Source organism: Vespa velutina, chromosome 7 (assembly GCF_912470025.1).
Source record: "Vespa velutina chromosome 7, iVesVel2.1, whole genome shotgun sequence".
In the NCBI taxonomy this organism is placed as follows: Eukaryota; Metazoa; Arthropoda; class Insecta; order Hymenoptera; family Vespidae; genus Vespa; species Vespa velutina.
Window position 1 is genome coordinate 6,272,579 of NC_062194.1, and position 17,856 is coordinate 6,290,434.

The following is a 17,856-nucleotide window of genomic DNA, read 5'->3' on the forward strand; positions in this document are numbered from 1 at the left end:
TATCCCCGGTCCGCCTCGTCCCGTCCCGTCCCGTCCCTGTTCCAAAATATTTAATACACCAACAATTGCCGATTCGCTTTACGATTGCAGTTTTATATCCGAATAAAACGTGTCCCAGTTGCAAATTAATTTTCTCCTCACAATCGTTCGCATTATTTTCGAACGTTGTCGCAATGAAGAGAAGAAGAAAAAAAAAAAAAGAAAAAAGAAAAAGAAAGATATAATAAAAGCAAAGCTTTCCACGATCGGAATCCATAAAAATTCCATGACGTTGAATTTCTCGACGTGGTTCTTTAGAGGGAAAAACAAATTGAAGGTAAAGTTTGGCGGTAGAAAACCGATAACCGTGAAAAGAAAATGTGAAGTTGCAGAGGAAAAAAATAAAATGAAGGAAAATGAGGTGAGTTTTTAAATTTGTATGCGATGGTATTGGTTGTGTATGTAGGGATATTAAAGGATTGCGTGTATTAAGATGTGAGAAAGAGAGAGAGAGAGAGAGAGAGAGAGAGAGAGAGAGAGAGAGAGAAGAAGAAGAAGAAGAAGAAGAAGAAGAAAGAGAAAACAATTACTTGGAATAACAATTTGTACCGAAGGAAAGATAAAATAAGAAGTTATGCGATGTTCATAAGTTTCATAAGAGGAAATACAATTTTCACGTTAAACGTTTTATAATAATAAACTAATTGAATAGATTTATTCGTCGAGATGTATCGTTGAATATAACGAGAACGGTCAACTTGTATTATCCTTTAAAAACATCGTTTTCTTAAAAGAGAATTTTCAAGAAAGTCCTTCTCTAGTTTGTAGTATGGTCGCTCGATAGACTCGCCCCTTATGCTCTGATAACGAACTACCCTTTCGGTCGATTTGAGAGAAGTGCGAGAAGTTCGGTTTCCACCTTGTTGCTAAGGAGACATCCCGCATCTTTCTGCAACGTCCATTGATGTTTGAGTTAAGCAACGTCTAGAGATTTTCATTTCCACTTTACCTTCACCCTCACCCTCATCTACACCCACACCTACATCAACATCCCCATCTCCATCGCCGTATTCACGTTAATTTTTTACTACACCTTAAAACCTTCGATTCTGATTCTTCGTCATTGACAATTTGCGTTAATGATAAGTGACAATTGATGTTAATTAAAAATATAATACTACGTCTATGAACTTTGTAGAAATTTTTTTGCTTCAATTCGATACTTTCAAAGATAAGATGTGAAAAGTTTTAATAAGATTATTTTTTTTTTTTATCTAACTTAACTATTTATTTCGAGATATTATTATTTAAATCGAAACTCTTGATGTTTCGAATTTATATAATCGAAATGTATATATGTCTGCGTGTGTGTGTATGTATGTATGTATATGTATATATAGGCTAATTTTGAAGCGGTCTTTTTTTTTTTTTCTTTTTAATTATAAAAAAATACGCTTGAATACATTTCGCATAACTGGATATATTTTTTCAAACTTTGCGTTTTACGAACTTCACGCATGTATAAATGTATAATGCATGAATAATTACAGTTTCATTCAACGATATCTCCGAATGAATTTATATTTATTCGCTTTTATTATAGGATTAAACCATACCTATTTCTTTGAAATTGCGTTGATCGAGTCATGGGGATCTAGGTCATTTATGTGGGACATCTAATGTCAAAGGTTATGTGAAAGTCTTATCGTACTATCCTGGATTTCAAAGATTCAAAGAGTTCCCTTCTTTTACGTAGAATTTTTGTTGAATTTTTCAAGATAATCAGCAATCGAATTGGATCATCGATAGATACGAATAAGCAATAATTTTACAAATTTGATAAAATCCTATAGGAATTGTCTTCTTTCTTTTTATTTGTTTTTTTTTTTTTTTTGTTCTTTTTTTGTTCTTTTTTTGCATGTAAGAAAAAACAAAAAAGAAAAGGAAAAAAAGAGAAAATGTACGGGATTAAATTAAATTCGATTAAAAATTAAACGATCGTCAATTCCTCATCATTGCGATCAATTCTATAAATAATTATAACGATTATATTATCAAGGAGAATTTTGCAAAAGAGCGAAAGGACAAGAGTATTTCAAAATGTAAAATTTGCTTTCACCTACTTAACCGATACCGGTTAATTAATCTTTCGGGGTCATCGATTATTGGTAATTAATATTATTTATACTCGAACGGACGTCATTAATATTAATAACGACGTTGGTAACTATATTGGCGTGACATGTAGCAAACGATAAGTGACTCTCTGAGATATATAGAGACGTCGAACGTGGTATAATTATGTGAGAGAAGATAATGTTCCTCCGATAGATTAAGAACAAAGTGAGAATGGAAAATGGAATAGTAATCGCAATGATTCTAGAGTAATAACCGTTGTTACGAGCAACGAGGAGGAGAATTTTTTTTTTCACAACGTTTAAAGCATAGATATCGGTATACGTCGACCTTTAACAATAGATAATCCTCGCTCCGTTACGAGTTCAGATCGTTCAGCATACAAGAAAGCTTTCTATACGAACGACAAAGTCGACTTTCTTGAGCAGTTTTGCATAAAATCTTTGCAAATTAGAAAACAAACAAAAATAAAAAAAAATAAGAAAAACAATCTTTTAATTTCGTCTGCGAGGGACAGTTACTAGACGATAGAATATATATACACACACACACACACACACATATATATATATATATATATATCTTTTTAGATTCAAAATAAAAATTTTGAAAGGACGGGAACTTTGAAAAAAGCTCTTTCAACAAAATTATCCTCGGTCGTTTGTTACGAAACGATAGTCGAAATAATTAGAAAGTTTCTTTGTAATAATATTTTATCGAGTTTTTGATAAAAACAATAATAAAAGAAAAGGAGAGGGAGAAGAGAGAGAGAGAGAGAGAGAGAGAGAGAGAGAGAGAAAGAAAGAAAGGGGAAGTGAGAGAAGTGACTTAGCGAAAACTTTGGTAGTACGCGCTAGTTAAGAATAATACTTCCAAGAGTGGGTTCTAACTTTTACATTAACTTACGCATGAGTTATTACGTCGAGTGCTATATTTATCTAACGTAACTTTTTCTTATTTTATAGTACAGAACCTGTAAGATACACATATCTTTCTATATATACAATTATCTATCTATCTTCGTAAAAGTATTTTCTTGATGTATTTCGATGTAAGGAATGTATAGTATGATATGGACGAGTTTGGTTGGTAATTAGATTTTCAAAGCGAAGGAACGAAACTTTGTTCGATAATAAATGACAGAATTACTTTCTTTCTCCTCCCTCCCCCCTTTCTCTCTCTCTCTCTCTTTGATTCTCTAGATCTTCTTTTTGCTTCAATAGGAATTTTCTATCTTCGTTCGCTTTCGAATAAGGATACTTATCGGAGTAGTGCAATTTAATTTCACTGTCTCCACAGAAATTGAATGAGGTGAAAGAATCTTTCGAGAAGAATTGATGTTTGCGTGTCGAAAAATGTTCAGAAGATAAATTCGGAAAATATTTCGAGGGAAAGGAAAAAAAAAATTGGATTTTTTTTTATTTTATTTATTTGTTCTTTTTTTTCAAATTTTATTAACAAAAAGATATATGAAAGCGTTTGTAATCGATAACGAATCATTTGTAAATGAATACTCATACACACACACACACACACACACACACACACACACACACACACACACACACACACATATATATATATATATATGTATGTGTATATATATTTATTGAGCAAATAATATTTGTTTTTTATGGGATTCAATACACATAGATATCGTTTGAAGAGGATTTGATGCTATTTAATGTATAGCACGTTTTCCTAGGGAAATGTCGGTTTCCATGGCGATTCCCGGATGTATGCGGCACGTAAAATCAATGGAACGATGTTAAGTGCATTGGTTCCATTAGTGTCAAAACAGGAGGATCAAATCACTACTGGATTCAATTTATTACAATTTTTTTTTTTTTTTTTTTTTTTTTTTTTTTTTTTTTTTTTTTTTTTTTTTTTTTTTTTTTTTCAATAGTATATTTCGATAATATAAATTAGAAGATCGAATCAATTATTGATGTTATTATTTGTCGATTCTTCTCAATGGGAATTATCTAGTTAATACATTGAAAATCGGATGAATGGTGAAGAAGAATTCGTAGAAAATTGACGAACATCTGTTCTGAGTTTCTGCTAGCAATGCACAAAGAAAAAGAATTTCATATCGACAATGGCAATTACTTGGCATTCATTTTTATAGGTTCATTTTTCCGTCTTTTCTCTCTCTCTCTCTCTATCTCTTTCTTTCTTTCTTTTTCTCTCTATCTATCTATCTCTTTATCATTTATTTTTAGAATTTTGAAATTTAATTTCAACGTATAGAAAGAGGAAAAGAAGAAACATATTATGAAGATATGAAGCTTCGTAGAAAAATTATTTTTTAGACGATTCTTTTCTTCTTTTTTTTTTTCTTCTTTTTTTTCTTCTTTTTTTTTTTTTTTTTTTTAGTACTATATAAGGAGAATCCCTTTCCGTCGAAAAGTCCAAATTTTCTCTTTCCCTTTTGCTCGGTATTATATGATGATCAAATATTATGGTCTTCCATGGTACACGTGTGTTGAGTTCTTCTGGAATATCTCACGTATTATCGGAATTCTTATGGTTCTATTTCGTTAAATGAGAACGCAGGTATATTTAAGGGGAAACTAAAAGTTCAGCTAGGGGGTATTTCATCATCGTTATTTCTCTTTATGATGTGCTCGTTTGGAAAACGATTAAATCGAAGAAATAGAAAAAAAGTATAAAATTTTATATATATATATATATATATATGTATGTATATATGTATATATGTATATATGTATATATGTATATATAAAATAAGAGAATATGGGAGAAACGAGGTGAGCAAATCGATGAAGTTAAAATTTCTGATATAAATGGTTCAATCGTCGATAACGATGAACACTATGACAAAAGTATGTTCAATTTTTTTCTATCCCGTTTAATCCTCTGAGAGTATTTCAAGAGTGACGTTGATCATTAACGTGAGTATATAAGCGTTTGCAAAGTAACGCGAGAAAACGGATTTCTATAGAGAAGTCCACTTTTTCAGGATAATACGCACGAATCTTTTCATCTCTGTTTTTTTTTTTTTTTTGGTTTTTTTTTCCGCCAATATCTTTAATACACCCCCTTTTCGTACACCCGCTATCGTACTTTTCTCTCGATTTTTATTATTTTTATTTCGGCTTCGAAATTCATCAGAATTAAAGTAAGATTTTTGTTGTTAACGATACGTGCGGAATATTAATTTTTTTATTCTCTCTCTCTCTTTCTATCCCTTTTTTCCTTCTTTTTTTTTTTTTTTTTTTTTTTTTTTTAATAGGCTTCCTTTATCGTATTCTTTTTTCTTTTTTTCTCTTCTTTCTTTTTTTTAACATCGAAATGAACGATTATATGTACTGATTATTTTGGTATGAGAGTAAATAAAGAAAGTTCTTACTCGTATCATTTGTATGAGTTTGAAAACTCGTTCGTGAGTCCTTTAAAAATTTATAACCATTCGTAGTAGGTATAATATCCATCAAACAAATTTATATGCATGTATTTTACATATTACACAATAGCAATATCTTGCCTTTCTCTCTCTGTCTCTCCCTTTCTTTTTTCTTTTTTTTTTCTTTTTTTTTTTTTTTTTAATAGACACTGTTTATCGTATTTTTTCCTCTTCTTTTTTTTTTATTTTTTTTTTTATTTTTTACCATCGGAATGAAGTCGACGATCATAGGTACTAATTATTTACGTTATCCGTATGAGAGGAAACAAAGAAAGCTTTTATTCGTACCATTCATATGAATTTGAAAGCTCGTTCGTAAGTTCCATCGAAAATTTATGATCATTCGTAGTAGGTATAATATCCATCAAACAAATTTATATGCATACATTCTACGTATTACACAATTGCGATATCTTGCTTTTCTCTCCCTTTCTCTCTCTCTCTCTCTCTTTCTCTCTCTTTCTCTCTCTCTCTCTCTCTCTCTCTCTCTATATATATATATATATATATATATATATATATATATATATAGCTTTTACCAAGATGGTAGACACGTGTACGTGTTCGCGACGCTTCTCCTCTTTGCTCCTTGAATCGAGCACACGAACGCACTGAGGCCAAGGTTCGTAGCCAATTACTTCGAGTGTGTGCGGAATATAGAGTGGAAATTCTCGGAACATTGGCGTGAATCTTGAGATCGTCTTTTCTCTCTCTCTCTCTCTCTCTCTTTTTGCGTCCTTGTAAATTTTGTAAAATCACATGAACCACAGAGAAAGACTTTCCTTTTTTCTTTTTCTCCGCACGTATTTCCTTTTCTTTATCTCTATATCTTACGTACCTTATCATTTTTCTTTTCTCTTTTTCTTTCTTTTTCCCTTTTTTAGAATTAGATTGAAGAAAGATCCAATTCTACGATAACACCTCGCCATCATCCTTTCGTGTAGGCGAAATATATAAAAAGTTTTTCTCATCGAAGTCTATGTCGTCGCGTATCGACATGTTGCATCGCTTTTGAACTTTAAAGTGAGATCGATCATGTTTCATGATCGATAGATGTCTCATAAATGTCTATCTTTTTCGTATGATCGTAATTCTGAACTCTGTTAATACGCTTTTTTCTTTCTATAATATTTATATTTACGCTTTTTTTCGTAATTAATCGATATGCGAAAAGATAAAGGAGAATCAACATTAACGTTAAGAAAATCGAAAGGTCGAGAGAAGGATGGAATAGCGTGTATCTGTGTAAGTTTAGATATAAGTTAATAATAACGAACCCCTTCGATCCCTTCTATATTTTATTAATTTTTTATATTTTATTTTATATATATATATTATATATATATATATATATATATATATATATATACATACATATACATACAATATTTATATATACGTTCGTGATTACTAACGTTGCATAAATTTTCTTACATCACCGTCACCTTATATAGTTTATCCATCACGGTTCGTATCCCCTTTCTACGTCTGACCTCACGAAGATTTCTCTACTTGTTTCTGCCATCCTGCATGCTAATACTATTCATCGCGCAACGTCTCTTGTTTCTTCTCCAATCCTTCACTCTTTTTCATTCTCACTCTCATTCTCACTCTCATTCTCTCTCTCTCTCTCTCTCTATCTATCTATCTATCTATCTATATATCTATATATCTATTTTTCTTTTTCCCACATCTCTTTAGGATACATATATAATTATGAAAATCTTTTCCAGTTATTCTTACTCTGTCTATCTGTATAATATTCTTTCTTGTCTTTTTCTATTATACAGGCACATCGCGGGCCAGCAGTCGTGCAGGTATAATTCTTCAAGCACAACACTCGCAGTTCTTTATTATCAGTAAAAAGGCACCTTAGGGGTCTGATTAGCGCGTAGAATGCCATTTGCGAATTGATAAATTTAGAAATTAGGAAAGAGAAATGTCTTAGGCCGCTCTCTTATCTCTAATGTCACTTTAATTAGAGGAACGACGTTTTCTAAAGGCTTCTTAGCGTACCTTTAGTCTTTGAACGATCATCTTAGAATAATCATGTCATGAAGTTTCTTTTTCTTTTCCTTTTTTCCTTTTTTCTTTTTCTTTTCTTTACTATTTTTCTTTTTCTTTCTTTCTTTCTTTCTTTCTTTTTTTCTTTTATTGTAAAGTAGAACACGCTTTAGTCATCGGAGAAATCTCACGAGAAGTTTATTTTTAATTCGCGAGATTATTCGGGAAAAAGGATCGCGATTATTTTGATATAGAATAAAATTTTGTCGAGTGGACGCTTAAAAATTGTCAAAATGTATGAATACGCGGACGATACAAATCTGACGATATTCAAAATCTTTCTCTGTCTCTCTCTCTCTCTCTCTCTCTCTCTTTCTCTCTCTCTCTCTTTCTTTCTCCCTTTCTCTCTTTCTCTCTATATATATATATATTTTTTTTTCTTTCTATTTTATTATTCTTTCCATATTTCTCATTCTATCGTCGCATGCTTGGCATGAGACATCAGGAATGCACGAAAAAATAAAAAGATCCAATCGCATGGTCCGATAGTTTTAGTCATCTTTATTAAACTTCGTTTTTAATCTTTCATTTATGACTCTCTCTCTCTCGTTTTCTTTCTCTCTCTATTTCTCTATTTCTCTGTATTTCTCTCTTTCTCTTTCCTCATTATTATCATTAGATGCAGCAGCCTTTTTAGTACATTAGAAGCGACAACGCGATGTAACTTTTTATTAGAATGACTACTTAACCCATCGTTTTCTGTTTTATAGGTAAGTGGCTCGTTCTGCACGAGAAGTTCATGTTCCGTCGGTAAGTCACACAGCTTTTCTATCACCGAAAGCTTACGTTCTATCGAAAGCTCACTGCACTGTTTCAATGTCGATAAAACAGTATGCGCTTTATCATTGAAATTTACAAAGTCAAAGAGGCGAGTCAAAACTCATTCGGTAAATCGATTTCGTCGGTAAGGTCGTTGAAAGCTCTCGTTTTATGACGCAAGTGATACGAGTCCGACATATCTCGTACCTTGCTTTGATCAACGCTTTTGAAGACGGTGTATGCGACTCGATTGACATCGTTATATAATCTTAACATTACACAATATTACAAGAAATAACATAAGCTTACTATCGTTAAATTATATATATGTATATATATATATATATATATTTATATTTATATAATAATATAATAGTTATGGTATGGTAATTAAATCTTTACGAAATATTTCTAAATTTATTTACAACTTTGCACTTGCTTCTATACTTGGGTTTCACAAATTTTCGAATAATATGATAAACCTCGAATATAATATTAAATATTATTTATTCGTTAAATATTTATATAAATTCAAACTTTTAAACATTTAATTAATGAAATCTCCAAGATCTTTTAATAGAAGTTCAAAATTAATCGACTACTCTTACAACATAGTAGGATTACTTCTCGTTAATGATCGAGTTTGAAAAGAAGATTATTACTAGATTCTCGATAAATGAAGGTGAACTTTCGAAAAGATACAGTAGGTACTTAGACTTACATAAAATCGCAAGAGATAGAGAATATCTATCATTTAATGGAAGCAATTATCGTTGATAAGAAATAATAATGAATGTCAATTATACGCTCTACAAATTTTAACGTTACGTTCATTGAAGTGTCTATTAAAGAAAGAATCATAGAAATTATTCGTTATATATTCTCTTTGTTATTATTTGTTTTCGTATTAATCTTTGTTTTTTTTTTTTTTTTTTTTTTTTTTACACATGAATCAAAACACTTTGATCCAAATCCAAATACTTTTATGGTATTATTTTTAATGTCTCGTTTCGTTATGGAAAATTAAAAAATTTTCTTATGAAAACGGACGTGACGTCGTACAACGTCGGACATTCATGAATGTCCGTCCGTTCGGGTTTCGATGCAACGTCAATTTCTATATAACAAGTGTCTCATCGATACTCTCTTATTTTCGAACAAATTTTTCTCCGACGAAGAGCTTTCATCGTCGAAGTTACTTCCGAGCGATCTCTTCTCGTTGAAATGTCGATGAAAACGGACTTTCCATAGTATAGCTTCGACACAACGTGATTGAGAGAGCGACGTGCTTGCCTTCGCTTTTTGAGACGAGAACGAGGCCACGGATCATTTTTCATTTTGCATTTACGTTAGACTACTATCCATGGAAGGAAGGAAGGAACGTAACCTAACATAAACGCGAGCGTCGTAACGTTTAACTTGCTAACTAAATTTAATCCCATAGATGAGAGTTACATTCGGGTATTTAAAAAAAAAAAAAAAAAAAAAAAAAAGGAAAAAGAAAAAAGATAGGGATACCTTTCGAAAGACCACTCTTGTAGCGGAATATACGAATTTTTATACGTGCACATACACATGTAATGGTACGATTTGAATTAGAACACGAAAATAATTATTATAGTACGTAGTTGTATCACGTAAAAATAATTCATCGAGATAAGAAAAAAATTATGTACATATTTTTTGAAACTGTAATTATGCTGCGATAGGGAAAAGTTGTGTTTATTCGTATTAATTATAAATACGTTTAAATATGATAAATATGAAAATTTTTTTTCGACGGTAAATACGATGTACTTTTTTAAAAGATAAAACATAATCTCGTTATATTCATTTCTGGATAAATAGTAACCTTCTTTCCCTCCATACCTCTCTCTCTCTCTCTCTCTTTCTCTCTCTCTCTCTTTCTCTTTCTCTCTCTCATCCTTCGGTCGAACGATTTTAGAAATTAAAAAAGCTAATTTCATTTTACCAGGACAAAATCACTCTCGTCGAAGTTTATGCGAGCCGAGCGAGAATCACAGAGTATTACGCGAGATAACGTTAGAAAGAGGGAGAGAGAAAGAGAAAGAGAGAGAGAGAGAGAGAGAGAGAGAGAGAGAGAGAGATTGTATAAGGGACGGAACGAAATGAAATTTTCAACGAGGTGAGATACATACATAAGCGTTAATACTAAATTATATTTACGTTAAAGGGTACAGTGGTTTTATCGACGCCCACATATAGAATTGATAAAGTAATGTAATGACAGCTGAACAAATAATGTCACGATATCGATGATGAATTATATATTCTAATTAATATTATTAAGAAGAAAAGAAAAGAGAAAATAATAAAAAAGAAAAAAGAAAGAAGTTTCCTTTAATAAAAAATCACTTTTTCCGCATTCGTGGAAATATGAAATACGTTTCGTAAAATTTTTTCTTTCTTTCTTTTTTTTCTTCCACTTTCAACGTAATAATAATCATCGAAATAATAATGATTTGATAAGATAAGATTAGACAGATCTTTTCAAGAAAATTCTATTCTATTTTGATAACGTCGTAATTATAATTAAATATTTAAGAAATATTTAATTGGTCATTTGATTAAATTTACGTTTGAGTTATGTTCAAAACTCCGTGGAGTTAGGTCGTCCGCAGTAATTTGGTTTTGTTAGCGGTTTCAGACCACCGAGTTAGGATCACCGTGTAGCGGACAGCGGTCGAACTGTCCTTACCATTTCCCATGTTTCGGTTGGCTTTATCCGAGCGAGGACCATTTTTTTATTTGGGTTAACATGGTTACTTAGTTGGTGCTACGCTATAAACAATTTGAGTAGAACGTTGAAACTTTGATCATTAACAAAAAAAAAAAAAAAAAAAGAAAAAAAGAGAAAAAAAAGAAAATTAAGAAAAAAGATCTCTTCGTCTTGACTTTGTCAAAAGTATTCTATCATGATCGTTGATCCATTTGATTCGATTTGAAAATTCTTCGAATTTCTTCGATAAAACAGTACTTTGAAAATTTCCTAGCTATGTATGCCAAGCGAATATTCTTCCACTCCTCCTATCCTCGTCCTCTTCTATCCTCTTCATTCGTACGATGATTTCAAAGTTCTATTCGAGTTCGTTTACATGTGTGTCCGTTCTGATCTTGATAGTTGTGACCGAGTAAAAGGGAACAAGAACTTGTAAGTTCTTATTCTCAAACACTCGACGAATAAGACATATAAAGTTGACGTTAAGATTTGTTTTAGACAGGTCAATGAGAAAACTGTCAAAGGTTAACTTTATAGGTATGGATCTATGACAGGAATGGCAATGAAACGAATATGAAATCTCGAAAATTGAGTTGGTTATATTTAACGTTGACACGAAAACTTTTTCGTAATCGAGATTTTTGGAATAATTTAATGTTACCAAAAGTGCATCGTCGTTTATCTTCAGTGGGTTGAAATTTTTCAAGGATAAATTTTCAAGACAAAATGTACGATTTTTATAACCAGAAAATCTTGTCGTCTTTCGGAATACACGCATTCACACTTACACATATATAGAGAGACGGAAGGAAGGAAGGGATGCACGACGTGCCAATTTGTTTTGGCATGGCGATAGGAAACATTTGTTGGGTTACGTGAAAAGTGTCATAAGTGTCAGACTGATAAAAATTATCTAAGGATTTTTATTTTAACAAGAAGTGTAATTTACGTTATAAACGTAAGGTTCGACCTTTAATTAATCTCTCCCTTTTAAAGTACGATTCGAGAGAAAGATACATTACTTATGACGGTACTGTCATTTATTTAGATATGTCATTTCCGTTCTAAGAGTGACAGCTATCAATAGTGGTAAAAGGAAGTTTAACAAAAGTTGCAGAAGCTTGACGTTGTAAGGGGGGAAGTTACATTTTCAGGGACGTGTACTGTCCTTCGTTACAGACGACGTATATTATTCGTATAAAGTATCTGCGTTGTTCTAAGCGAGTGACTGGTCTGTCTAACCGATGATGACTTCTCGAAGGGAATTTCCGAAATCGATAATTCAAAGGAGGTGGGGCTTAATGCGACGCGATTTATCAAACGAAGGACAACCTGTGATAATTTTGTTCCTTTAAATCATGAATATATTATTGTTATTGAAATATATTAATATTTCGAATGAATTCGTTTGATCGAAATTCTTCGATTAAATTTAACGAATAAAATTTATCGATTGAATTTAATAACAGTTTTCCTTTTTGGATAAAGTAGGAAACGATTGAATGAATCGTTTTCGTGAATCGAGCACATATTTCGTTGGAGACGAATGTTAGTAATTTCGTATTACAGGGATTAACATGGAAACGCGTGTATGCATATGAATATACGCGCAAGGGTATTTGACATAAGGACCACTTATCCGTTAAGATATATTACTATCGGTTCGTTAAATTTACGGTACAACGGTTATGCGAGGCAAGATACCTTGCCTCGACTCTGCTCGTAAATTTACAAAATCACGAACAGACGTACGTAGCTCATTCGAAATTATTTCGAATGGATTTAATCGAAGATTTTTTTATAATTAAATTAATCAATAAAATGCGGGTATGGAGATATTAGATGTTAAAAAAAAAAAAAAAGAAAAGAAAAGAAAAAAAAAAAAAGAAAAAATACTACATATATCATGTATAATAGATTTTTCATCCTTTTTCTTTTCTTTTCTTTTTTCTTCCTCTTTCTTGTTTTCTTTTCTTTTTGTTTTTCTTTTTTTGTTTTTTCATTAATGTGACAGTAAAAAAACTACAAGAAACAAGAATGATTTACACACAATGAGTCTGAGCTAAATCAATTTGTTCCTCGAATTGATAATCCGCGGGCATGTTAGCGAACACGCTATGTACAGAAGTTTCAGGTAGATCGTATTTACGTATAATCGAAGCCGTCGACAGGTAATGTCTGTATGTACATACATAGATATGTATATACGTACGTATTTATGTATCTATCTATGAATGTATCTACAATGACTGAGCTGACAAGTGACGGACCTGAACTACTTCGCAAAATTTCACGAGTATCGTTTAACGTGGAAACCGCAAATATCAATTTGTGGCTATGAGTATGGTTTTAAGAGTAAAGAATCACGCTTTATCGCTTCCTTATGTCAATAAAACAAAAACTTGTGTATATATATATATATATGAATCTAATTTTTTGCCTATCAATATTTTTATCTATAGAGTCCGTCCGAATGTTATCATGTCATTGTAAGAAGAAATAAAAAAAAAAAAAAAAAAAAAAAAAAAAAAAAAAAAAAAAAAAAAAAAAAAGAAAAAAGAATAAAACAAAAAATGATCTCGTGAAAATCAATAAAAGAATTGACCATCTTACATTCTTTAATTAAATATTATAATATGATTAATTCGATTGGGATTCTCATTAAAACGGAAAATAATAAAAAGAAAAATAAAACTATAAGAATCGATGATCGCATTCGTAATATCATTAGAAGATAAAAACAAGAGCGCATTGTATTATATACATATATAATTCATAATATACGATGAGAAAGAGTGAGAGAGAGAGAGAGAGACACAGTGACAGTTTCCCATCGCAATGGGGTTACGGGTTAGAAACCCAAACCAAGGAAGGAATATCTAACACTGACCTCACTCACAGTGGCGAACCTTAAACGAAAGGGAAGCTAATAGAGAGACGTTCACCCTAAGCCGCCTGAAGTCCTTGCGCGTACACAGGAACGAGAATGGCTCGCTGTATGTCCTTTCGGCTGGCATTCAGCTATAGAAAGAGAGAGAGAGAGAGAGAGGGAGAGAGAGAGAGAGGGAGAGAGAGAGAGAGAGGAGAGAGAAACACATACATTCGTATGATAGAGAGAAAGAGATATAGAAACATAACATGCAGACATATATATATATATATATATATATATATATACATTGAACGATAGATATAGAAAGAGAGAGAGAGAGAGAGAGAGAGAAAGAGAGAGAGAGAGAAAGAGACATACATATATACTACGCAAACATACGTAGACTCTGAATGATAGAGAGAATGAGAGAACGATAGAAAGAGAGAAAGAGAGAGAGAGAGAGAGAGAGAGAGAAGACTCCGATTGCGGACCTGCGCCGTAGCATATCAATCGCGAAGGGTGGTAAAGAGGGCGGCGCGGAGAAGGGCGCGTGGCGGCACCGGGGGTGTCAGTCACGGCCCATCTGTCCAGCATCGAGCACGTAAGTCCCGAAAGCGGTTCCTCCTTTTACTAGAAGCCGACCGCACGAGTTTATCTCACGAGTCTCCTCTCTCCAAAAAATATTCAACGTAATACTTCGTATCGTTTAATAAGATTTTACGCGTTAATTCGTAAAAATCAGTGGGTGTATAGTAGATACATATATGCACAAACACACGCACGCATACATACACACACATACACACATGTATATAGGGACACGCACATTACGTAGACACCTATACACCGAAGTAGCTATGTATTTGGTTGACGGCTTTCCAGGGACGGCCCACCCCTCTCTCCGCACTGTTCGCCGCACCGTCGCTTACAGGGATTTCCTCGAAAATGGCGCTTTTCATTCCGGGAATCTCCGACAATTTTCACGACAAATTTTTTTCCAAAAAATTTTCTTCTCCCTCGTCGTCTTTCTCATCTTTATCGTCTTTGCCAATGTCGTCAATGTCATCGTCATCGTCATCGTCATCGTCATCGTCGTTGTTATCGTTTTGATTGCTCGTGATGGATATGGAAAATTTGAAAATACTTACGACGTTTTATTTCCTTTTAAGTTGCGACGTAAAACGTATTCAATTTCTTTTTTATTTTCTCTGGAATCTTTCGTCTTTGTCTCTCTCTCTCTCTCTCTCTCTCTCTCTCTTCATTTTTTTTTTTTGGTCAGTATCTTGTGGTATAGAAATCGAAATGAATATCTTCTGCATGATTCAACGTGTTTCGCATTCTACGTGATATTTCTCGATGTCAAGAGTTCGATGGCTCGCTCTGTGGTTAAGTTCCGTTACGTGAATCACGCGTTGAATAAAATAATCTTGTTTCGTGCGTGAATGAACGAAAAAAAAAAAGAAAAAAAAAAAAAACAAGGATTATACGAGAAAGTAAATTGATAAGGAATTTCGATTGGTCAAAGATAATCTCGTTGTCGTGCGATCTGTTCGATGACGATGACGGTTCTTCTTTGTCGGGACTATCAATGAACAAATTTCAAATTTTAATACATACGTCTAAAACAAACGAGATTTATCAATTATTTAAAGACACGTGGAAGAGGCCTGTTTTCTTTCCCCTTTTATTCGTTCCCCTCATTCATTTTCTTCCTCGACCCCCCCCCCCCTCGCCTCCTCCCCCGTTAGTTTCTCGTTCGTCATTGTTAAATACAATATATAAACCGATATATAATCGTTTGGTTTTTGTTGATGTTTAGTAAATAAACAAAGGAGATGCGATATCAAAGATAAATCGTTGTTTTGCGAGCATCTTTTTATACGTGCCGAGTTGATACGTGTCCGAGGCCGTTCGGAGCACGGTTCTAATTATAGGTTCATAAATCAAGGAAAGATAAAAGATATCGAATCGATCCTTTCGATAGAACAAGAAAACCTGTCACGATAAGAGTCAACGCAAATGCCTCATTAAGGAATAACGTTTGATGCTTGTTCGTATTTCGAACATGCGATAATATTAATTCATTCTTATCATTTGTATCGTTTGATTAATCACGGTACGTTTTCTTTATAAACTTACCGTGGTATAATCGATTAATTAAAAATTATTAAAGTAGAGAAAGAAAAAAAGTATCGTTTTTACGAATGATATAACTTTGATTTAATATTGATCCAATCTGATCGACGAGAAACGTGTGGAAAATCTTTGGAAAGACGATCCTTTAAAAATACATATCTACTTACTCGAAAATGTCTTTCGAATGTGTCTACGATCGAAAACGATCGATACAAAGTGCAGACTCGACGCACATTCGATATCTTGTGCAAGGTCGGACATTTCCTCCTTCGGAGACAGTCGACAAGAACGAACCACGTGCTTCGTGAACGCCAATATCGATATCACGCTGTCTAGTGTTCATAGCATCGAGGAAATACGTCCTGGTAACTTTTTACTACGGTACGAATTATCTACTTTTTATCGCAGGTTAATATAGTAAAATGGTTTATTGGCTTTCACGAAATACGATTGTTGTTCTTTTCGATTCTATTCAATTCGAACGAATCGAGATGTCGAAATGAGAAGAAGAAAAAAAAAAAAGAAAAAAGAGATGAAAGAAAATTGAATGAAAAAGTCTATAAAAAGAGTTATCGTTTCGAATAAAAATTAGGGATAAATGAAATAAATCAGGACAAAGAGGTTGAATGAAAATTTGAAAAAAAAAAAGAAAGAAAGAAAAAGAAAAAATTATCCAACATAATAATATATAATATCAAGGGGAATAATACTAATGGCAAAGTAATAATAAATGTTTAAAGTCAGAGACTGTCTCATAATAGATGATACAAATGATTATCGAGACTTTATTCAATTCATCGTTCAATATCGCCGATTATTTTAGCAGACAAAAGCCGCAACGTTTTGGTTCCGTTAATCGATCGAAACGAATAGATTCGTTAGTATATCGACGTTATACAAGTATTACTTATCTATCTATAACGTGTATACCGCGTCGAATGAATTACGTTGAAAATCACGAGCAGAGAGGGGACATCGAGGTGAGCATCAAGCAGGCAATAGTGTGTTCCCAAGGCAATGTGTGTGTGTATGCGTGCGTGTGTGTGTATGTGTGTACGTGCATGTTTGTGCGTGCGTGCATTCTCGTGCGCGTGTACGACGAAGCACGCACATATGCACGTACGACCGATCCCACGATCGAAAATCAAATTATCTGCCATAGTTGCCTTGATAAATCTTGATCGAGTTCACCGATTCACGTTGACCAAGCCGCATATGGTTATCGCGTAATTATGTTACACAATGAATAGGAAGATTTCCAATAATCTGAAATCATTATTTTTCAAATCTTCTTTAATCCTTTATTAAAACAAAACGAGCGATTGACTCGATTAAATTTACAGATTCTATAGAATTTGATTAATATTTTGTATTTCTCTTTTTTTCTTCTTTCTTTCTTCTTTTTCTTTCTCTCTCTCTCTTTTTTTTTTTTTTTTTATTTTTTTTTTTTTTTCTTTCCTTTATCCCCTTTACGATGATCATCGAACGATCCGGATGATTTTTGCTGGTGGTATCAACCGGAAAAGCAATGTCCATTGATGCGAATAATCGAAATAATCCGTCTACGTGTCCCCGTTTAAGAGTTACAAACTGTTAACATATATGTACATACATTCTCGAAAACGAACGTACTAAGTTAATCCATCGATTTAGATTATTAATGTAAACCGATCGTTGTATTCATTAGTAGTACATTAGAATAATAATCGTAAAAATATGTTTTTATTTTGGTATAGAAAA

The 17,856-nt window shown here is 32.8% G+C and overlaps 1 protein-coding gene across 5 annotated transcripts in view; it reads left to right on the plus strand.

Moving 5' to 3' along the window:
* Positions 1-17,856, plus strand: part of LOC124950683 (neo-calmodulin-like) — a 97,686-nt gene that overhangs the window by 18,573 nt on the left and 61,257 nt on the right. The window contains exon 2 of one of the 5 annotated variants that reach the window (XM_047497760.1): positions 7,336-7,362. The exons of 2 other annotated variants lie outside the window; for them this stretch is intronic. In XM_047497760.1, the coding sequence (XP_047353716.1) occupies positions 7,336-7,362 (27 nt within the window). Of the gene's footprint in view, positions 1-7,335; positions 7,363-14,482; positions 14,582-17,856 lie in introns of those variants that run through there. 2 more of the 5 variants (XM_047497757.1, XM_047497759.1) reach the window with 2 other exon arrangements.